At 43.8% G+C, this 26,678-nt stretch overlaps 1 protein-coding gene across 1 annotated transcript in view; it reads right to left on the bottom strand.

Moving 5' to 3' along the window:
- Positions 1–26,316, bottom strand: part of LOC140482677 (kin of IRRE-like protein 3) — a 111,206-nt gene extending 84,890 nt beyond the window's left edge. Inside the window, exons 1-2 of the mRNA XM_072580188.1 lie at positions 26,208–26,316; positions 18,452–18,805 (exon numbers count right to left, since the gene is read on the bottom strand). Of these exons, the coding sequence (XP_072436289.1) occupies positions 18,452–18,805; positions 26,208–26,259 (406 nt within the window). The 5' untranslated portion in view covers positions 26,260–26,316. The remainder of the gene's footprint in view (positions 1–18,451; positions 18,806–26,207) is intronic.
- Positions 26,317–26,678: the final 362 nt, after the last annotated feature.

Below are 26,678 nucleotides of genomic sequence, written 5' to 3'. Positions count from 1 at the left end.
CAATACTGGGATAACAATACCGGGATAACAACACCGGAATAACAATACAGGGATAACAATACCGCGATAACAATACAGGGATAACGATACCGGGATAATAATACTGGGATAACAATATTGGGATAACAACACCAGGATAACAATACCGGAATAACAATACTGGGATAATAACACCGGGATAACAATACTGGGCAAACAGTACTGGGATAGGTATATCGGGATAACAATACCGGGATTACAATACAGGGGTAACAATACCTGGATATAAATACCGGGATAACAGTACCAGGATAACAATACCGGGATAAAAGTACTGGGATAACAAAACCTGGATAACAACACCGGGATAACAATACTGACATAACAATACTGGGACAACAAAACCGGGATAACAAAACTGGAGTAACAATACAGGGATAACAAGACCGGGATAACAATACTGGGATAACAATAGCGGGATAACAACACCGAAAGAACAATACAGGGATAACAAGACCGGGATAACAATACTGGGATAACAATAGCGGGATAACAATATTGGGTTAACAAAACCAGGATAACAATACCGGGAGAACAAAACCGGGATAACAATACCGGGATAACAAGACCGGGATAACAATAGCGGGATAACAATATTGGGTTAACAAAACCAGGATAACAATACCGGAAGAAAAATACCGAGATAACTATACCTGGATAACAATACCGGGATAACAATACCGGGATAACAAAACCGGGATAACAAAACCGGGATAACAATACAGGGATAACAATACTGGGATAATGATACCGGGATAACAATACTGGGAAAACAACACTGGAATAACAATACATGTATAACAATACCACGATAACAATACTGGGAAAACAATATCGGGTAATAATACTGGGATAACAATACTGGGATAACAAAACCGGGATAACAATACGGGGATAACACTACGGGGACATCTATACCAGGATCTCAGTACTGAGATAACAACACCGGGATAACAATTTCAGGTAACAATACAGGGATAACAATACTGGGATAACAACACTGGGATAATAATACCAGCGGAACAATACTAGGATAACAATACCGGGATAACAATACTGGGATAACAATACTGGAATAGCAATACCAGGAGAACAACACTGAGATAACTATACTGGGATAACAATACTGGGGTAACAATAACGGGATAACGAAACCAGGATAACAAAAAGGGGATAACAATACTGGAATAACAATACTGGGATAACATTACCGGGGTAACATTACCGGGATAATTATATTGGGATAACTATACTGGGGCAACTATTCCGGGATAAAAATACCGGGATAACAATACCTGGCAAACAGTACTGGGATAGGTATACCGGGATAACAATGCCAGCATAACAGCACTGGGATAACTATAGCGGGGTAACAATACCAGGATAACTATACCAGGGTAACAATATTGGGATAACAATACCAGGATAACAATACCGGGATACCTAAACCAGGATAACAATACTGGGATAACAAAACTGGGATAACAATACCGGGAAAATAATCCTGGGATAACAATACTGGGGTAACGTAACCGGGAAAATAATCCTCGGATAACAATATCGGGTTATAATACCGGGATAACAATATTGGGATAACAACACCAGGATAACAATGCCGGGACAATAACCCCGGGATAACAATACCGGGATAACAATACCTGGCAAACAATACTGGATAGGATAATCGGGATAACAATACCGGGATAACAATACTGGGATAACAATACAGGGAAAACAATACAGGGAAAACAATACCGGGATAACAATACTGGGATAACAATACTGGGATAACAATACCAGGAAAACAACACTGGAATAACAATACCGGGAAAATAATCCTGGGATAACAATACTGGGGTAACGTAACCGGGAAAATAATCCTCGGATAACAATATCGGGTAATAATACCGGGATAACAATATTGGGATAACAACACCAGGATAACAATGCCGGGACAACAACCCCGGGATAACAATACCGGGATAACAATACCTGGCAAACAATACTGGATAGGATAATCGGGATAACAATACCGGGATTACAATACTGGGATAACAATACTGGGATAACAATACAGGGAAAACAATACAGGGAAAACAATACCGGAATAACAATACAGGGATAACAATACCAGGATAACATTAGCGGGATAATGATACCGGGATAACAATACTGGGATAACAATATTGGGTAACAATACTGGGATAACAATACCGGGATAACAACACCGGAATAGCAATACAGGGATAACAATACTGGGATAATGATACCGGGATAACAATACATGAATAGCAATACAGGGATAACAATACTGGGACAAAAATATCGGGTAGCAATACTGGGATAACAATTCTGGGATAGCAATATCAGGTTACAATACAGGGATAACAATACTAGGATAACAATACTGGGATAAAAATACCGGCGGGACAATACTAGAATAACAATACCGGGATAACAATACTGGGATAACAATACCTGAATAACAATACTGGGATAGCAATACCAGGATAACAATACCAGGAGAACAACACTGGGATAACAATACCGGGGTAACAATACTGGGATAACAATACCTGGATAACAATACTGGGATAGCAATACCAGGATAACAACACTGGGATAGCAATACCTGGATAACAACACTGGGATAACTATACTGGGATAACAATACCGGGGTAACAATAACGGGATAACTAAACCAGGATAACAAAAAGGGGATAACAATACTGGAATAACAATACTGGAATAACAATACCGGGAGAACAATACTGGGATAACAATAGCGGAATAACAATATTGGGTTAACAACACCGGGATAACAATACCGGGAGAACAATACCGGGATAACTATACCGGGATAACAATACCAGGATAACAACACCGGGATAACAACACCGGGATAACAAAACCGGGATAACAACACCGGAATAACAACACCGGAATAACAATACGGGGATAACAATACTGGGATAACAACACTGGAATAACAATACCACGATAACAATACTGGGATAATAATACTGGGATAACAATACTGGGATAACAATATCGGGTAATAATACTGGGATAACAATACCGGGGTAACATTACCGGGATAATTATATTGGGATAACTATACAGGGGCAACTATACCGGGATAACAATACCTGGCAAACAGTACTGGGATAGGTATACCGGGATAACAATACCGGCATAACAGCACTGGGATGACTATAGCGGGGTAACAATACCGGGATAACTATACTAGGTTAACAATATTGGGATAACAATACCAGGATAACAATACCGGGATAACAAAACCAGGATAACAACACCGGGATAACAATACTGGGATAACAACACCGGAATAACAATACAGGGATAACAATACCGCGATAACAATACTGGGATAACGATACCGGGATAATAATACTGGGATAACAATATTGGGATAACAACACCAGGATAACAATACCGGAATAACAATACTGGGATAATAACACCGGGATAACAATACCTGGCAAACAGTACTGGGATAGGTATATCGGGATAACAATACTGGGATTACAATACAGGGGTAACAATACCTGGATATAAATACCGGGATAACAGTACCAGGATAACAATACCGGGATAACAATACCAGGAGAACAATACCAGGAGAACAATACCAGGAGAACAACACTGGGATAACTATACTGGGATAACAATACCGGGGTAACAATAACGGGATAACTAAACCAGGATAACAAAAAGGGGATAACAATACTGGAATAACAATACCGGGAGAACAATACTGGGATAACAATAGCCGAATAACAATATTGGGTTAACAACACTGGGATAACAATACCAGGAGAACAATACCGGGATAACTATACCGGGATAACAATACCGGGATAACAAAACCGGGATAACAAAACCAGGATAACAACACCGGGATAACAACACCGGGATAACAATACTGGGATAACAATACCGGGATAACAATACCGGGATAACAACACCGAAATAACAATACAGGGATAACAATACCGCAATAAAAATACTGGGATAACGATACCGGGATAATAATACTGGGATAACAATATTGGGATAACAACACCAGGATAACAATACCGGAATAACAATACTGGGATAATAACACGGGGTTACCAATACCGGGATAACAATACCTGGCAAACAGTACTGGGATAGGTATATCGGGATAACAATACCGGGATTACAATACAGGGGTAACAATACCTGGATATAAATACCGGGATAACAGTACCAGGATAACAATACCGGGATAACAATACCAGGAGAACAATACCAGGAGAACAATACCAGGAGAACAATACCAGGAGAACAACACTGGGATAACTATACTGGGATAACAATACCGGGGTAACAATACTGTGATAACAAGACCGGGATAACAATATCGGGTAACAATACTGGGATAACAATACCGGGATAACAATAGCGGTATAACAATATTGGGTTATCAACACCAGGATAACAATACCGGGATAACAACCCCGGGATAACAATACCTGGCAAACAGTACTGGATAGGATAATCAGGATAACAATACCGAGATAACAATACTGGGATAAGAAAACCGGGATAACAAAACTGGAGAAACAATACAGGGATAACAATACTGGGATAACAATAGCGGGATAACAATATTGGGTTAACAACACCAGGATAACAATACCGGGATAACAACACCAGGATAACAATACAGGGAAAACAATACCGGGATAACAACACCAGGATAACAATACAGGGATAACAATACCAGGATAACATTAGCGGGATAACGATACCGGGATAACAATACTGGGATAACAATACCGGGATAACAATATCGGGTAACAATACTGGGATAACAATACCGGGATAACAACACCGGAATAGCAATACAGGGATAACAATACTGGGATAATGATACCGGGATAACAATACATGAATAGCAATGCAGGGATAACAATACCGGGACAACAATATCGGGTAACAATACTGGGATAACAATACTGGGATAACAATACCAGGAAAACAACACTGGAATAACAATACCGGGAAAATAATCCTGGGATAACAATACTGGGGTAACGTAACCGGGAAAATAATCCTCGGATAACAATATCGGGTAATAATACCGGGATAACAATATTGGGATAACAACACCAGGATAACAATGCCGGGACAACAACCCCGGGATAACAATACCGGGATAACAATACCTGGCAAACAATACTGGATAGGATAATCGGGATAACAATACCGGGATTACAATACTGGGATAACAATACTGGGATAACAATACAGGGAAAACAATACAGGGAAAACAATACCGGAATAACAATACAGGGATAACAATACCAGGATAACATTAGCGGGATAATGATACCGGGATAACAATACTGGGATAACAATATTGGGTAACAATACTGGGATAACAATACCGGGATAACAACACCGGAATAGCAATACAGGGATAACAATACTGGGATAATGATACCGGGATAACAATACATGAATAGCAATACAGGGATAACAATACTGGGACAAAAATATCGGGTAGCAATACTGGGATAACAATTCTGGGATAGCAATATCAGGTTACAATACAGGGATAACAATACTAGGATAACAATACTGGGATAAAAATACCGGCGGGACAATACTAGAATAACAATACCGGGATAACAATACTGGGATAACAATACCTGAATAACAATACTGGGATAGCAATACCAGGATAACAATACCAGGAGAACAACACTGGGATAACAATACCGGGGTAACAATACTGGGATAACAATACCTGGATAACAATACTGGGATAGCAATACCAGGATAACAACACTGGGATAGCAATACCTGGATAACAACACTGGGATAACTATACTGGGATAACAATACCGGGGTAACAATAACGGGATAACTAAACCAGGATAACAAAAAGGGGATAACAATACTGGAATAACAATACTGGAATAACAATACCGGGAGAACAATACTGGGATAACAATAGCGGAATAACAATATTGGGTTAACAACACCGGGATAACAATACCGGGAGAACAATACCGGGATAACTATACCGGGATAACAATACCAGGATAACAACACCGGGATAACAACACCGGGATAACAAAACCGGGATAACAACACCGGAATAACAACACCGGAATAACAATACGGGGATAACAATACTGGGATAACAACACTGGAATAACAATACCACGATAACAATACTGGGATAATAATACTGGGATAACAATACTGGGATAACAATATCGGGTAATAATACTGGGATAACAATACCGGGGTAACATTACCGGGATAATTATATTGGGATAACTATACAGGGGCAACTATACCGGGATAACAATACCTGGCAAACAGTACTGGGATAGGTATACCGGGATAACAATACCGGCATAACAGCACTGGGATGACTATAGCGGGGTAACAATACCGGGATAACTATACTAGGTTAACAATATTGGGATAACAATACCAGGATAACAATACCGGGATAACAAAACCAGGATAACAACACCGGGATAACAATACTGGGATAACAACACCGGAATAACAATACAGGGATAACAATACCGCGATAACAATACTGGGATAACGATACCGGGATAATAATACTGGGATAACAATATTGGGATAACAACACCAGGATAACAATACCGGAATAACAATACTGGGATAATAACACCGGGATAACAATACCTGGCAAACAGTACTGGGATAGGTATATCGGGATAACAATACTGGGATTACAATACAGGGGTAACAATACCTGGATATAAATACCGGGATAACAGTACCAGGATAACAATACCGGGATAACAATACCAGGAGAACAATACCAGGAGAACAATACCAGGAGAACAACACTGGGATAACTATACTGGGATAACAATACCGGGGTAACAATAACGGGATAACTAAACCAGGATAACAAAAAGGGGATAACAATACTGGAATAACAATACCGGGAGAACAATACTGGGATAACAATAGCCGAATAACAATATTGGGTTAACAACACTGGGATAACAATACCAGGAGAACAATACCGGGATAACTATACCGGGATAACAATACCGGGATAACAAAACCGGGATAACAAAACCAGGATAACAACACCGGGATAACAACACCGGGATAACAATACTGGGATAACAATACCGGGATAACAATACCGGGATAACAACACCGAAATAACAATACAGGGATAACAATACCGCAATAAAAATACTGGGATAACGATACCGGGATAATAATACTGGGATAACAATATTGGGATAACAACACCAGGATAACAATACCGGAATAACAATACTGGGATAATAACACGGGGTTACCAATACCGGGATAACAATACCTGGCAAACAGTACTGGGATAGGTATATCGGGATAACAATACCGGGATTACAATACAGGGGTAACAATACCTGGATATAAATACCGGGATAACAGTACCAGGATAACAATACCGGGATAACAATACCAGGAGAACAATACCAGGAGAACAATACCAGGAGAACAATACCAGGAGAACAACACTGGGATAACTATACTGGGATAACAATACCGGGGTAACAATACTGTGATAACAAGACCGGGATAACAATATCGGGTAACAATACTGGGATAACAATACCGGGATAACAATAGCGGTATAACAATATTGGGTTATCAACACCAGGATAACAATACCGGGATAACAACCCCGGGATAACAATACCTGGCAAACAGTACTGGATAGGATAATCAGGATAACAATACCGAGATAACAATACTGGGATAAGAAAACCGGGATAACAAAACTGGAGAAACAATACAGGGATAACAATACTGGGATAACAATAGCGGGATAACAATATTGGGTTAACAACACCAGGATAACAATACCGGGATAACAACACCAGGATAACAATACAGGGAAAACAATACCGGGATAACAACACCAGGATAACAATACAGGGATAACAATACCAGGATAACATTAGCGGGATAACGATACCGGGATAACAATACTGGGATAACAATACCGGGATAACAATATCGGGTAACAATACTGGGATAACAATACCGGGATAACAACACCGGAATAGCAATACAGGGATAACAATACTGGGATAATGATACCGGGATAACAATACATGAATAGCAATGCAGGGATAACAATACCGGGACAACAATATCGGGTAACAATACTGGGATAACAATTCTGGGATAGCAATATCAGGTTACAATACAGGGATAACAATACTAGGATAACAATACTGGGATAAAAATACCGGCGGGACAATACTAGAATAACAATACCGGGATAACAATACCGGGATAACAATACCGGGATAACAATACTGGGATAACAATACCTGGATAACAATACCAGGAGAACAACACTGGGATAACTGTACTGGGATAACAATACCGGGGTAACAATACTGGGATAACAATACCTGGATAACAATACCGGGATAGCAATACCAGGATAACAATACCTGGAGAACAATACCAGGAGTACAATACCAGGAGAACAACACTGGGATAACTATACTGTGATAATGATACCGGGGTAACAATAACGGGATAACTAAACCAGGATAACAAAAAGGGGATAACAATACTGGAATAACAATACTGGAATAACAATACCGGGAGAACAATACCGGGAGAACAATACTGGGATAACAATAGCGGGATAACAATTTTTGGTTAACAACACCGGGAGAACAATACCGGGAGAACAATACCGGGATAACTATACTGGGATAACAATAGCGGGATAGGTATACCAGGATAACAATACCGGGATTACAATACCTGAATAACTATACCGGGATAACAATACTGGGGTAACAGTACCCGGATAACAACACCGGGATAACAATACCGGGATAACAACACAGGAATAACAATACCAGGATAACAACACAGGAATAACAATACCAGGATAACATTAGCGGGATAACGATACCGGGATAACAATACTGGGATAACAATATTGGGTAACAATACTGGGATAACAATACCGGGATAACAACACCGGAATAGCAATACAGGGATAACAATACTGGGATAATGATACCGGGATAACAATACATGAATAGCAATACAGGGATAACAATACAGGGACAAAAATATCAGGTAGCAATACTGGGATAACAATTCTGGGATAGCAATATCAGGTTACAATACAGGGATAACAATACTAGGATAACAATACTGGGATAAAAATACCGGCGGGACAATACTAGAATAACAATACCGGGATAACAATACTGGGATAACAATACCTGAATAACAATACTGGGATAGCAATACCAGGATAACAATACCAGGAGAACAACACTGGGATAACAATACCGGGGTAACAATACAGGGATAACAATACCTGGATAACAATACTGGGATAGCAATACCAGGATAACAACACTGGGATAACTATACTGGGATAACAATACCGGGGTAACAATAACGGGATAACTAAACCAGGATAACAAAAAGGGGATAACAATACTGGAATAACAATACTGGAATAACAATACCGGGAGAACAATACCGGGAGAACAATACTGGGATAACAATAGCGGGATAACAATTTTTGGTTAACAACACCGGGAGAACAATACCGGGATAACAATACCGGGATAACTATACTGGGATAACAATAGCGGGATAGGTATACCAGGATAACAATACCGGGATTACAATACCTGAATAACTATACCGGGATAACAATACTGGGGTAACAGTACCCGGATAACAACACCGGGATAACAATACCGGGATAACAACACAGGAATAACAATACCAGGATAACATTAGCGGGATAACGCTACCGGGATAACAATACTGGGATAACAATACCGGGGGAACAAAACCAGGATAACAATACCGGGATAACAATACCGGGGGAACAAGACCGGGATAAAAATACCGGGATAACAACACCGGAATAACAATACTGGGATAACAACACCGGGATTACAATACCGGGATTACAATAGCGGGATAACAATGCCAAAATAACAATACCGGGATAACTATACAGGGATAATAATACCGGGATAACAGTACTGGGGTAATTATACCGGGATAACAATACTGGTAAAACAATATCAGGATAACAATCCTGGGATAACTATACTGGGATAAAAATACGGAGATAACAATACCTGGACAACAAAACCGGGATTACAATACTGTGGTAACAATACCAGGATAGCAATACTGGGGTAACAATACCGGGATAACAATATTGGCGATAATAATACTGGGATCATTCTACCAGGATAACAATATTGAGTAACAATATTGGGATAACAATACCAGGATAACAATACCAGGAGAAGAATACCGGGAAAACAATACTGGGATCATAATACTGGGGTGATTATACCGGGATAACAATATTGGGTAACAATATTGGGATAACAATACCAGGATAACAGTACTGGGAGAACAGCACCGGGATAAAAACACCGGGATAACTATACTCTGATATCAACACCGGGATAACTATCCTGGGATAACTATACCGGGGTAACAATACCAGGGTAACAATACTGGGATAACACCAGGTTAACTATACTGGGATACCTATACCGGGATAACAACACCAGGATAACTACTCCGTGATACCTATACCGGGATAACAATACTGGGAGAACAATACCGGGATAATATACCGGGATAACAATACCAGTATAACAATACCAGGATAACAATATCGGGTAACAATACTGGGATAACAATACCGGAATAACAACACCAGTATAACAATACCGCGGTAACAACACAGGAATAACTATACCGAGGTAACAATACAGGGATTACACCAGGTAAACTATACCGGGATAACTACTCCGGGATACCTATACCAGGATTACAATGCTGGGGTAACAATACCGGGATAACAACTTCGGGATAACAATACTGGGATAACAATACCGGGGGAGCAATACCAGAATAACAATACTGGGATAACTTTTCCGGGATAATAAAACCGGGATAACAAAACCGGGATAACAATACTGGTATAACAATACTGGTATAACAACACCAGGATTACAATAGCGGGATAACAATAGCGGGATAACAACACCGGGATAACTATACCTGGATAACAATACCGGGATAACAACACCGGGATAACTATACCTGGGTAACAATACTGGGATAACAATACCGGGATAACAATACCGGGGTAACAATACCAGGGTAACAATACCGGGATAACAATACCGGGATAAGAATAAGAGAATAACAATACAGGGATAACTATACCGGGATAATGATACTGGGATACCTATACCGGGATAACAATTCCGGGATAACAGTACTGGGATAACTATACCGGGATAACTATACCGGGAAAACAGCACAGGGATAACTATACCGGGATAACTATACCACGGTAACAATACTGGGATAACAATACTGGGATAACAATACCGGGATAACAATACCGGGATAACAATACCAGGGTAACAATACCGGGATAACAATTCTGGGACAACAAAACTGGAATAACAATATCGGGGTAACAATACCGGGATAACAGTACTGGGATAACTATACCGGAATAACAATACCGGGATAACTATACCGGGATAACCATACCAGGGTAACAATACTGGGATAACAGTACTGGGATAACTATACCGGGAGAACAATACCAGGATAACAACACCGGGATAACAAAACTGGGATAACAATACATGGGTAACAATTCCGGGATAAAAATACCGGGATAACAACACTGGGATAACAACACCGGGATATCAATACCGGGATAACAATAATGGGATAACAATACCGGGATAACAATACTGGGAAAACAATATCAGGATAACAATACTGGGGTAACTAAACTGGGATAACAATACCGGGATAACAATACCGGGGTAACAATACTGGGATAAGTATGCCAGGATAACAATACCGGGGTAACAATATTGGGATAACTCTACCAGGATTACAATACCAGGGTAATAATACCGGGATCATAATACTGGGATAACAATACCGAGATAACAATACTGGGATAATGATACTGGGATGATTATACCGGGATAACAATACCAGGACTACAAAACTGGGATAACAATACTGGGATAACAATACTGGGATAAGTATGCCGGGATAACAATACCGGGGTAACAATATTGGAATAACTGTACCAGGGTAATAATACCGGGATCATAATACTGGGATAACAATACCGAGATAACAATACTGGGATAATAATACTGGATTGATTATATCGGGATAACAATACCGGGACTACAAAACTGGGATAACAATACTGGGATAACAATACTGGGATAACAATACTGGGGTAACAATACCGGGGTAACAATACCGGGGTAACAATACTGGGATAAGTATGCTGGGATAACAATACCGGGGTAACAATATTGGGATAACTGTACCAGGATTACAATACCAGGGTAATAATACCGGGATCATAATACTGGGATAACAATACCGAGATAACAATACTGGGATAATAATACTGGGATGATTATATCGGGATAACAATACCGGGACTACAAAACTGGGATAACAATACTGGGATAACAATACTGGGGTAACAATACCGGGGTAACAATACTGGGATAAGTATGCTGGGATAACAATACCGGGGTAACAATATTGGGATAACTGTACCAGGATTACAATACCAGGGTAATAATACCGGGATCATAATACTGGGATAGCAATACCGAGATAACAATACTGGGATAATAATACTGGGATGATTATACCGGGATAACAATACCGGGATAATAACACCGGGATAACAATACCGGGAAAACTAGACTGGAGTAAGAATAAGGGGATAACAGGGCGACCAGAAAGGCCTCACCAATATCCTGTACAGCCTCAACATAATGTCCCAACTCTTGTACTCAAAGGTCTGACCAATGAAGCATGCTAAACATCTTCTTAACTATCCTGTCTAACTGGGACACAGGCTTCTCTTTATTGTACAACATTACCCAGGACCCCACTTTTAATTACACAAACTCTTGTTTGTTTTACCAAATGCAATACCTTACATTTATAAAAGTTATCTCTCAGAATCACCTCCAACAACTTACCCAGCAGCGCAGTCAGACTCACAGGCCTATAGTTCCCAGGCTTCTCCTTACATCTCTCTTAAACAGAGACAGAACATTAAAATATCATGTGGGGAGAGATAAGGTGAATGGCAGCTGCCTTTGCCCGAGGTGTGGGATTTCAAGACTAGAGGATATATTTTTAAGCTGAGAGAAAAGAGATTTTAAAAAGACTTGAGGGCATTTTTTTTTTCACAGAGAATGTTTCGTGTGTGGAATGAACTTCCTGAGGAAGTGGTGGATGTGGGTACAGTTACAATATTCAAAAGACATTTGGATAATCACATGAATAGAGAAGGTTTGGAGGGATATGGGTGAGGAGCAGGCAGGGGATCTGGTTTAGTTTGGGATTATGCTCGGCATGGGCTGGTTGGACCAAAGGGTCTGTTTTTGTGAGCACCTCACTCGTGGTTACAGTTGAAATAAATATTTCTGTGATGGTCCTTAATTTCCTCCCTAACTACAAAGTCCTGAGATACACTGGATCAAGTCCTGAAGATTTATCCAACTCTATGTTTTCTAAGACCTCCAGCACTTCCTCTTCTATAAATGTGGACTGTTTCCAAAACATCAATATTTATTTCCCTGAGTTCTCTGGCCTTCATTTCTTTCTCCACGTTAAAAATTGACGCAAAATATTCATTTGATCCCATCTCCTGAGGTTCAACACAAAGACAGCACATCTTTGATCTTTAAGAAGCCTGACTCCCCCTCTCATTGCTCTCTTGCTCTTAATGAACTTAATAGAATATAGGACAGAGAACAGTACAGCATTTCAGCCCTCAATGTTGTGCTGACCTTTTATCCTACTCTAAGATCAGATTAACCTACATACCCTACATTTTACTATCATCTATGTGCCTATCTAAGAGTCAATTAAATGTACCTAATGTCTCTGACTCTGCTACCACCGCTGGCAGTGCATTCCACACACACCCCACTCTCCGTGTAAAGAACCTACCTCTGACATCTCCCCGAAACCTTCCTCCAATCCCCTTAAAATTATGCCTCCACATGATAGCCATTTCCATCCTCTGGCTGTCCACTCATCATCCACTATGCCTCTCAACATCTTGTACACCTTTATCAAGTCACCTCTCATCCTCCTTCTCTCCAATGAGAAAAGCCCTAGCTCCCTCAACCTCTCTTCATAAAACACACCCTCCAGTCCAGGCAGCATCCTGGGAAATCTCCTCTGCACCCTCTCTAAAGCATCTACATTGTTTCTATAATGAGGTGACCAGAACTGAACAATTCTAGGTGTTGTCTTAACAGGGCTTTGTAGAGCTGCAGCATAAACTCACGGCTCTTAAACTCAATCCCCCTCCTAATGAAAGCCAACACACCATACGCCTTCTTAACAACCCTATCACCTTTGGTAGCAACTTCGAGGGGTCTATGGATATGATCCCCAAGATCCCTCTGTTCCTCCACACTGCCAAGGATCCTGCCTTTAACCCTGTATTCTGCATTCAAATTCAACCTTCCAAAATTAATCACTTCACACTTTTCCAGGTGAACTCCATCTGCCACTTCACAGCCCAGCTCGGCATCCTGTCAATGTCCCATTGCAACCTACAACAGCCCTCCATACTATCCACAACTCCACTAACCTCCGTCCCATCGGCAAACTTACTAACTCACCCTTCCACTTCCTCATCCAAATCATTTATAAAAATCACAAAGAGCAGAGGTCCCAGAACAGATCCCTGCGGAACACCGCTGGTTATCAAGTACCAGGCTAAATACTGTCCATCTACCACCACCCTCTGTACTGGATACAGCCAATTCTATATCCAGACAGTCAAATTTCCTTGTATCCCATGCCTCCTTACTTTCTGAATGAGCCTACATGGGGAACCTTATCAAATACCTCGCTAAAATCCATGTACACCACATCCACTGCTCTACCTTCATCAATGTGTTTTGTCACATCATCAAAGAATTCAATAAGGTTTGTGACACATGACCTGCCCCTCACAAAGCCATGCTGACTATCTCTAATCAAACTATGGTTTTCCAAGTAATCATAAATCCTGTCTCTCAGAATCCTCTCCAATACTTTACCCACAACAGACATGTGACTGACTGGTCTAGAATTCCCAGAATAATCCCTATTCCCTTTCTTGAACAAGGGTTTAACTTCCCTAGTATTGATCGGAACCTCCTTAGTTCAAATAGTTTGGATGGAGCAGTTTTTGACAGGTGTGTCCAGGAAGGATTCCTGACTCAATCTGTAGATATGCCGACTAGAGGAGAGGCCAGATTAGATTTAGTGCTTGGCAACGAACCATACCAGCTGTCAGATCTCTCAGTGGGAGAGCATTTCGGTGATAGTGATCACAACTTCCAGGCCTTTACTATAATTGTGGAGAGGGATAGGAGTAGATAGTATGGGAAATATTTAATCGGGGAAGGGGGAATTACAATGTTATTAGGCAGAAACTGGAGAGCATAAATTGGGAACAGTTATTCTCAGGGAAATGAATGACAGAAATGTGGAGGCTGTTTAGGGAGCACTTGCTGATAGTGCTGGACATTTGTCCCACTGAGGCAAGGAAGGGATGGTAGGGTGAAGGAACCTTGGGTGTAGAACATCTCGTCAAGATGTTCCACCGACACCCTCATCCATCTGGCTGAACTGGCCCTCACCTCCAACAACTTTTCTTTCTAATCCTCCCACTTTCTCCAAACCAAAAGGTTAGCCATGGGGACCTATGCCTGCCTGTTTGTCAGATACAGTCCATCTTCTATAGTTACATCGATGTCAGTTCGTGCTCCCACGAGGAGGTTGAACAGTTCATCAACTTTACCAACACCTTCCACCCCAACCTCAAATTCACCTGGACCATCTCAGACACCTCCCTCCCCTTCCTGGACCTTTCCATCACCTTCTCCAATGACTGACTAACCACAGACATCTATCACAAGCCAACCGACTCCCACAGTTCCCTAGATTACACCTCCTCCCACCCTACCTCCTGTAAAAACACCATCTCTTATTCCCAAATCCTCCACCTCAGCTGCATCTGTTCCCAGGATGACCAATTCCACCTCAGAAAGACCCCGATGGCCTCCTTCTTCCATGATCACAACTTCCTTTCCCACTTAGTTGATGAAGCCCTCCAGTGCATTTCCTCCACTTCACGCACTACCGCCCTTGAATCCCACTCCTCCCAACGCAACAAGAACAGAACCGCTGTCATCCTCACCTTCCACTACACCATCCTCCGCACACTTCGCATCATCCTCCGTTACTTCCGCCATTTCCGAATGGACCCCACCACAAAGACACATTTCCGTCCCCACCCTGATCAGTGTTCTGGAAAGACCATTCCCTCCGCGACTCCCTTGTCAGGTCCACACCCTCCGGCCCAGACCCTACCACCTCCTCCCCCCTCCACCCTCGGCACCTTTCCTTGCCACCGCAGGAAGTGCAAAACGTGTGCCCACACCACTCCCCTCACCTCCATCCAAGGCTCCAATGGATCCTTCCACATCCATCAGAAATTTTCCTGTACCTTTATCAATGTCACCTACTGCATCCACTGCACCCGGTGTGGTCTCCTCTATATTGGGGAGACAGGACGCCTTCTTGTGGATTGTTTCAGAGAACATCTCTGGGACACCCACACCAATCAACCCCACCTCCCCGTGGCTGAACAGTTCAACTCCCCATCCCACTCCGTCAAAGACATGCAGCTCCTGGGCCTCCTCCACCGCTAAACCGTTACCACCTGATGCCTTGAGGAAGAAAGCCTCGTATTCTGCCTTGGGACCCTGCGACCACACGAGATAAATGTGGATTTCAACAGCATATGTATTTCCCCTCTCCCCCACATTATCCCAGTCCCAAACCTCCAACTCAGCACTGCCTTTCAGACTTGTCCATCACTCCCCCCTCTGACCTATCACCTTCTCCCTCACCTTCATCCACCTATCGCTTTCTCAGCTACCTTCCCTCCAACCCATTTATCTCTCAGCCCCGGCTCTCAAACCTCATTTCTGATGAAAGGTGTATGCCCAAAACGTCGATTCTCCTGCTCTTCAGATGCTGCCTGACCTGCTGTGCTTTTCCAGCAGCACACTCTCGACCCAGGGCAGTCAGTGTAAATGATCCAGGGATATCAGACAGATCCCCAGGGCAGTCAGTGTAAATGATCCAGGGATATCAGACAGATCCCCAGGGCAGTCAGTGTAAATGATCCAGTGATATCGGACAGATCCCCAGGGCAGTCAGTGTAAATGATCCAGGGATATCTGACAGATCCCCAGGGCAGTCAGTGTAAATGATCCAGGGATATCGGACAGATCCCCAGGGCAGTCAGTGTAAATGATCCAGGGATATCGGACAGATCCCCAGGGCAGTCAGTGTAAATGATCCAGTGATATCGGACAGATCCCCAGGGCAGTCAGTGTAAATGATCCAGGGATATCTGACAGATCCCCAGGGCAGTCAGTGTAAATGATCCAGTGATATCGGACAGATCCCCAGGGCAGTCAGTGTAAATGATCCAGGGATATCTGACAGATCCCCAGGGCAGTCAGTGTAAATGATCCAGGGATATCAGACAGATCCCCAGGGCAGTCAGTGTAAATGATCCAGTGATATCGGACAGATCCCCAGGGCAGTCAGTGTAAATGATCCAGTGATATCGGACAGATCCCCAGGGCAGTCAGTGTAAATGATCCAGGGATATCTGACAGATTCCCAGGGCAGTCAGTGTAAATGATCCAGGGATATCGGACAGATCCCCAGGGCAGGCAGTGTAAATGATCCAGGGATATTGGACAGATCCCCAGGGCAGTCAGTGTAAATGATCCAGTGATATCTGACAGATTCCCAGGGCAGTCAGTGTAAATGATCCAGGGATATCTGACACATTCCCAGGGCAGTGTGTGTAAATGATCCAGTGATATCTGACACATTCCCAGGGCAGTCAGTGTAAATGATCCAGTGATATCTGACACATTCCCAGGGCAGTCTGTGTAAATGATCCAGTGATATCGGACAGATTCCCAGGGCAGTCAGTGTAAATGATCCAGGGATATCTGACAGATTCCCAGGGCAGTCAGTGTAAATGATCCAGTGATATCGGACACATTCCCAGGGCAGTCAGTGTAAATGATCCAGTGATATCGGACACATTCCCAGGGCAGTCAGTGTAAATGATCCAGTGATATCGGACACATTCCCAATGCAATGTAACTGACCCAGTGCTGATCAGCAGATCTCCAGAGGAGTGAGTGTAAAATCTGATATAAAGATACCTTACCTTGTACAGCTACAATAATCCTCTGTCTGCTTTTGGTCATGTTCTTTCCAACAATATCACAATAATACTGTCCATTGTCGCTGCTCTCTATGTCTTTGATGGTGAGAATGTAGCTGTTATGTTTGAGATCTCTGAAAGATTGGAATTTCTCATTGCTGCTGTGACCTTTGGTAACCCCATCCGATTGGGAATGTGTCAGGATCTCAGGGGTGGAAGCTGATGTCGCCATATTCCACGTTACACCAAGGTGTTGCACACTGCCATTTACGATAGCACATTGTAACTGCACTGAGCTGCCCACTGCGACCCTGATTCGACTCGGACTGAGAATAACCTTTGGATTTGTCATCATTCCTGAGGGATTTAAACATGAGAATAAAACAGGGAAAACAGCCAATCAGCCGACAGGAATTTCTGAGAGAGTTTCATCAAACCTCCTGTCTCTCCATGAGGTTGACGACCAATCAGCTGTCTCCCCCTCCCCCTCCCTCATTGCCCCACAACGGGAGCTTTTATCTTTGAGCTAACAGTGACACTGGCTGCTTCAGGCACAGAAAGAGGCCATTCATCCCATCGTGACAGAACTATCCCGTACCTCCCCCTATCACTGAGCTGCTCTTTCCCCTTTGACCTTCGCTCTGATGCCCTGAAAGGTTTTGAGCAGGTCTTGGTGAATGAGCCTCCAGCTCCCTCTCAGGCTGAGTGTTCCCCATCACAACCTCCCACTGCTTCCCAAACCAAGCCTCAGTCTCCCTCCTGCTCTTTTTTCCCGAAGCTCTGAGAGTCACTGAGCAGGGAGCAGAATGACCCACCCCCCCCCCCCATCCACCTATTGTACTCTTTGCTACCTTCCCCCACCCTCCTCTCTGACCTATCACCTCCATCCCCACCCCCATTCACCTGTTGTACTCTATGCTACTTTATCCCCACCCCCACCCCCCTCTCATTTATCTCTCCACACTGCAGGCTCTCTGCCTCTATTCCTGATGAAGGGCTTTTGCCCGAAACACCGATTTTCCTGCTCCTCGGATGCTGCCAGACCTGCTGTGCTTTTCCAGCATCACTCTAATCTAAACTCTAAGTAAACAATGTCTACTGCTCATCACCTATTTTACTCTGTGTTCATCAATCCTCTTGGTTACTTCCAAATATTGACTGGGAATACTATAGTTCCAAGTACTTTAGGTGGGTCAGTTTTTGTCCAGTGTATGAAGAAGGGTTTCCTTACACAGTATGTAGATGGGCCAACAAGGGGCGATTTGGTACTGAGGAATGAACCCGGTCAGGTGTTAGATTTGGACGTAGGTGAGCACTTTGGTGATAGTGACCAGACTTCGGTTATGTTTACTGCAGCGATGGAAAGGGATAGGTACATACCACAGGGCAAGGTTTTTGCTGGGAGAAAGGCAATTATGATGCAATTAGGCAAGATTTAGGATGCATAGGATGGGGAAGGAAACTGCAGGGGATAGGCACGATTGAAATGTGGAGCTTATTCAAGGAACAGCTACTGCATGTGCTTGATAAGTACGTACCTGTCAAGCAGGGAGGAAGTGATCGCGCGAGGGAGCTGTGGTTTACTAAAGAAGTTGTGATTTGGAAATGCCGGTGTTGGACTGCGGTGTACAAAGTTAAAAATCACACAACACCAGGTTATAGTCCAACAGGTTTAATTGGAAGCACACGAGCTTTCGGAGCGACACTTCTTCATCAGGTGATAGTGGAGGGCTCGATCGTAACAGAATTTATAGGAAAAATTTACAGTCTGATGTAACTGAAATTATACATTGAAAAATTGATTGTCTGTTAAGCCTTTCATCTGTTAGAATACAGTGATAGTTTCACTTCTTTCATGTGTAAATCACAAAACCCTTTTTTTAAAAGTTGCATTCTCAGGTTAGCTGTTAACAATGGTGATAGCTAGACAATATGTTGAAGGTGTTAGCCCCCTGTGTTCTCTGTCTATGACCTGATGTTTAGATTGATTCTAATCTAAAAAGTGAGATAACAGAGTTTTAATTTTTAATTTTTCAATGTATAATTTCAGTTACATCACACTGTAAATTTTTGCTATAAATTCTGTTACGATCGAGCCCTCCACTATCACCTGATGAAGGAGTGTCGCTCCGAACGTTAGTGTGCTTCCAATTAAACCTGTTGGACTATAACCTGGTGTTGTGTGATTTTTAACTTTGTACACCCCAGTCCAACACCGGCATCTCCAAATTATGTTAGGATGAGACGTGAAGGCTCAGTTCAGGTGCTTGAGAGTTACAAGTTAGCCAGGAAAGACCTAAAGAGAGAGCTAAGAAGAGCCAGGAGGGGACATGAGAAATCATTGATGGAGAGGATCAAGAAAAACCTTAAAGCTTTCTATAGCTACATCAGGAATAAAACAATGATTAGGACCAATCAAAGACAGCAGTGGGATTTGTGTGTGGAGTCCGAGGAGATAAGGGAAGCGCTAAATGAATATTTTTCATCAGTATTTACACTGGAAAAAGACAATGTGGTCGAGGAGAATACTGAGATACAGGCAACTAGACTAGATGGGATTGAGTCCGAAACGTCGATTTCACTGCTCGTTGGATGCTGCCTGAACTGCTGTGCTCTTCCAGCACCACTAATCCAGAATTTGGTTTTCAGCATCTGCAGTCATTGTTTTTACCTCGATGGGATTGAGGTTCATAAGGAGGAGGTGTTAGCAATTCTGGAAAGTGGGAAAATAGATAAATCCCCTGGGCTCAATGTGATTTATTCTAGGACTCTCTGGGAAGCCAGGGAGGAGATTGCCGAGCCTTAGGCATCGACCTTTATGTTATTATTGTCAACAGGAAAAGTGCCAGAAGATTGGAGGATAGCAAATGCTGTTCCCTTGTTCAAGAAGGGGAGTAGAGACAACCCTGGTAATTATAGACCAGTGAGCCTTACTTCAGTTGTTGGGAAGGATTATAAAATATAGGATTTACTATCATCTAGAAAAGAATAAGTTGGTCAGAGATAGTCAGCACGGTTTTGTGCAGGGTAGGTCGTGCCTCACAAACCTTACTGAGTTCTTTGAGATGGTGACCAAACAGGTGGATGAGGGTAAAGCGGTTGATGTGGTGTATATGGATTTCAGTAAGGAATTTGATAAGGTTCCCCACGGTAGGCTATTACATAAAATACGGAGGCATGGGATTGAGGATGAGTGGTTTGGATCAGAAATTGGCTAGCTGAAAGAAGACAGGGGGTGGTGGTTGATGGGAAATCTGGAGTTCAGTTACTAGTGGTGTACCGCAAGGATCTGGTTAGGGGGCCATTGCTGTTTGTCATTTTTATAAATGACCGAGGTGTGGGCTTAGAAGGATGTGTTAGTAAATTTATGGATGTCACTAAGGCTGGTGGAGTTGTGGATAGTGTGGAAGGATGTTGTAGGTTACTGAGGTACATAGATAAGCTGAAGAGCTGGGCTGAGAGGTGGCAAATAGAGTTTAATGTGGAAAAGTGTGAGGTGATTCACTTTGGAAGGAGCAACAGGAATACAGAGTACTGGGTTAATGGTAAGGTTCTTGGTAATGTGGATGAGCAGAGAGATCTCGGTCTCCAGGGACATAGATCCCTGAAAGTTGCCACTCAGGTGGATAGGATTGTTAAGTAGGCGTACGGTGTTTTAGCTTTTATTGGTAGAAGGATTGAGCTCTGGAACCATGAGATCATACTGCAGCTGTACAAAACTGTGGTGGAGCTACATTTGGAGTATTGTATGCAGTTCTGGTCATGGTTCTGTCCCCCTTAGTCCAAGAACTCCCCACCTACATTCAGGACACCACCCACACCCTCCACCTCCTCCATGATTTTCGCTTCCCCGGTCCCCAACACCTTACCTTCACCATGGACATCCAGTCCCTGTACACCTCCATCCCCCATCACGAAGGACTCAAAGCCCTCCGCTTCTTCCTTTCCCGCCGTACCAACCAGTACCCTTCCACTGACACCCTCCTTTGACTGACTGAACTGGTCCTCACCCTGAACAACTTCTCTTTCCAATCCTCCCACTTCCTCCAAACCAAAGGAGTAGCCATGGGCACCCACATGGGCCCCAGCTATGCCTGTCTCTTCGTAGGATATGTGGAACAGTCCACCTTCCACAGCTACACTGGCACCACACACCACCTTTTCCTCCACTACATCGATGACTGTATCGGCACTGCCTCGTGCTCCCACGAGGAGGTTGAACAGTTCATCCACTTTACCAACACCTTCCACCCCAACGTCAAATTTACCTGGACCGTCTCAGACTCCTCCCACCCCTACCCAGACCTCTCCATTTCTATCTCGGGCAACCGAATCAACACGGACATTTACTATAAACCAACCGACTCCCACAGCTATCTAGACTACACCTCCTCCCACCCTGCCCCCTGTAAAAACACCATCCCATATTCCCAATTCCTTCGCCTTTGCTGCATCTGCTCCCAGGAGGACCAATTCCAATACCGAACAACCCAGATGGCCTCCTTCTTCAAAGACCACAATTTCCCCCCAGACATGGTCGACGATGCTCTCCACCGCATCTCCTCCACTTCCCGTTCCTCCGCCCTTGAGCCCCGCACCTCCAATTGCCACTAGCACAGCACCCCACTGGTCCTCACCTACCACCCCACCAACCTCCAGATACATCGTATCATCCGTCGTCATTTCCGCCACCTCCAAACAGACCCCACCACCAGGGATATATTTCCCTCCCCACCCCTTTCTGCCTTCTGCAAAGACCACTCTCTCCGTGACTACCTGGTCAGGTCCACGCCCCCCTACAACCCAACCTCCACTCCCGGCACCTTCCCCTGCAACTGCAAGAAATGCAAAACTTGCGCCCGCACCTCCCCCCTCACCTCCCTCCAAGGCCCCAAGGGATCCTTCCATATCCGCCACAAATTCACCTGCACCTCCACACACATCATTTACTGCATCTGCTGCACCCGATGTGGTCTCCTCTATATTGGGGAGACAGGCCGCCTACTTGCAGAATGTTTCAGAGAACACCTCTGGGACACCCGGACCAACCAACCCAACCACCCCGTGGCTCAACACTTCAACTCCCCCTCCCACTCCACCAAGGACATGCAGGTCCTTGGACTCTTCCATCACCAGACCATAGCAACACGACGCCTGGAGGAAGAGCGCCTCATCTTCCTCCTAGGAACCCTCCAACCACAAGGGATGAACTCAGATTTCTCCAGTTTCCTCATTTCCCCTCCCCCCACCTTGTTTCAGTCCCAACCCTCGAACTCAGCACCACCTTCCTAATCTGCAATCTTCTTCCTGACCTCTCCGCCCCCCACCCACACTCTGGCCTATCACCCTCACCTTAACCTCCTTCCACCTATCACATTTCCAACGCCCCTCCCCCAAGTCCCTCCTCCCTACCTTTTATCTTAGCCTGCTGGACACACCTTCCTCATTCCTGAAGAAGGGCTTATGCCTGAAACGTCGATTCTCCTGCTCCTTGGATGCTGCCTGACCTACTGCGCTTTTCCAGCAACACATTTTCAGTACAGTTCTGGTCACCGCATTATAGGAAGGATGTGAAGACTTTGGAAAGGGTTCAGAGGAGATTTAGTAGGGTTTTGCCTGGTATGGAGGGAAGGTCTTATGAGAAAATGCTGAGGGACTTGAGGCTGTTTTTGTTAAAGAGAAGGTGGTTGAGAGGTGACTTAATTGAGACATATAAAAGATAATCAGAGGGTTAGACAGGGTGGACAGGGAGAGCCTTTTTCCTCAGATGGTGATGGCGAACACGAGGGGGCATAGCTTTAAATTGAGGGGTGATAGATATAGGACAGATGTCAGAGGGAGTTTCTTTCCTCAGAGAATAGTCGGGGTGTGGAATGGCCGACCTGCAGCAGTTGTAGACTCGCCAACTTGAAGGGCATTTAAATGGTCATTGGATAAATATATGGATGAACATGGAATAGTGAGGGTTAGATGGGCTTCAGATTGGATTCACAGGTTGGTGTGACATTGAAGGCTGAAGGGCCTGTACTGCGCTGGAATGTTCCATGTTCAATACTTCCTCAAAACACTCAACCAAGTTTGTGAGAAGCGATTTCCCTCACCCTATCCCTAATCATTCCTTGCCCCTCCAAATACATATCAATCCTGTCTTTCAGAATCACCTTTATGAAGAGAGAAAGTGAGAGACAGAGGACATTGCTGGACCCACTCCACACTAACCTGTCACAAACACATCTGTTTACAATTGTGGGCAATACTGGAACTGACCATCAATACCAGTCTCCACAATACATTGCATTTAAATAGCACCATTCACATCCTGAGGAAGCTTCAAAGACCTTTGCTGTTGCTTTTTAAGTGAAGTATTGATTGAGCAGTTGGAAAATGTGACAGCCAGTTGGTGCCCACTCAGATCACACAAAGGGCTGAGATAAAAGACAGAATATCAGTTCCAGTGATGGTGTGTGAGGAATCACCCTGGATCCAGTTTTAGTCTCCTGGGTGGTCCCACAGTGACCCATTGACTGTCAGTAGCTGCCCTGTTCCTACTGCACTCACTGTGGGTTCAGAAAGTGGAGATTGTGCCTGATTGATCTGCTCAACCCTCTGCCAGGAAGGAACAACCCACATCAACTGTGGGATTGTCTGACAGCTGAGTCCTAACCATCGTTCATGACCCACCTTCCAATCCCACGGTCACTTCCATCGAGAAGGACAAGGGCAGCAGATACAAGGGACAAGGACAGCAGATACAAGGGACAAGGGCAGCAGATACATGAGACAAGGGCAGCAGATACATGGGACAAGGGCAGCAGATACATGGGACAAGGGCAGCGGATTCATGGGACAAGGGCAGCAGATTCATGGGACAAGGGCAGCAGATACATGGGACAAGGGCAGCAGATTCATGGGACAAGGGCAGCAGATACATGGGACAAGAGCAGCAGATTCATGGGACAAGGGCAGCAGATACATGGGACAAGAGCAGCAGATACATGGGACAAGGGCAGCAGATACATGGGACAAGGGCAGCAGATTCATGGGACAAGGGCAGCAGATTCATGGGACAAGGGCAGCAGATACATGGGACAAGAGCAGCAGATTCATGGGACAAGGGCAGCAGATACATGGGACAAGAGCAGCAGATACATGGGACAAGGGCAGCAGATACATGGGACAAGGGCAGCAGATTCATGGGACAAGGGCAGCAGATACATGGGACAAGAGCAGCAGATACATGGGACAAGGGCAGCAGATACATGGGACCATCACTCCCTGCAAATTCCCCTCCACTCCCCATCCCGACTTGGAAATATATCACCGTTCCTTCACTGCCACTGAGTCAGAATCCTGGAATTCCCTCCCTAAGGGCATTGTGGGTCATCCCACAGCACATGGACTGCAGCAGGTCAAGAAGGCAGCTCACCCCCACCTTCTCAAGGGGCAACTAGGGACGGGCAACAAATTCTGGCCCAGTCAGCGACTCCCACATCCCACAGTTGAATAATAACCAAGTAATAATTTGACAAAGGGCCACAATAAACCCTGTGAGTTGAGACTGAAGCATTTCGAATAAAGGTCAGGTCTGAATGCCACTCTTGGATAAACAGCACAAACAGGGAATGGTTGAACCGGATTGAACAGATACTGGAATTAACTGCCTGATAAACGCCCAGTTCCTGCTGTACATCTGTGGCTTCACGTTGGTAATGAACGAGACCCATCCCAGCTCCCTCTCTAAACTGAAGCCCATACTCACCCAGAGCGACACAGAGGGACAGCACTATCACCCAGAGCACTCTGCACATCATTCCAGGGTAACAATCCTGTCAGTCTAGCTGCTGCACTTCACAAGAGAGAAATCTCACCAACAAATGTAGCAGAGGCAGAGTCAGAGCCGATGGTGCAATGTTTCTGTGTTTTCACAGAACTGCAGGAAGAGGAAGGAACTATTAAAGGGAAGAAAGATGTTCACAGACTCTTTAGAAATCTTTGAAATACCAATGCTCAATCATAGGCCTGCAGCTGCCCTTAGGTTGGAGTTAAAATGAGTCGGGGTCCATATTACTCCTCGAGATGATACATCCTGTATTACTGAGTGTGTGAGGATCAGGCAGGGTCAGGAGTGGTCACGGAGACATCGTTCCATCACTGGGTTCCTGTCACAATCAGGCAACATCACAATTGCCAGACCTCTGCCATAGTTTCCCTTAAACCTCACTCCATAAGA

This window comes from Chiloscyllium punctatum, chromosome 11 (assembly GCF_047496795.1).
Source record: "Chiloscyllium punctatum isolate Juve2018m chromosome 11, sChiPun1.3, whole genome shotgun sequence".
Classification (NCBI taxonomy): domain Eukaryota; kingdom Metazoa; phylum Chordata; class Chondrichthyes; order Orectolobiformes; family Hemiscylliidae; genus Chiloscyllium; species Chiloscyllium punctatum.
The sequence above is the reverse complement of the archived record's forward strand: the minus strand, read 5'-3'. Positions and strand labels throughout refer to the sequence as shown.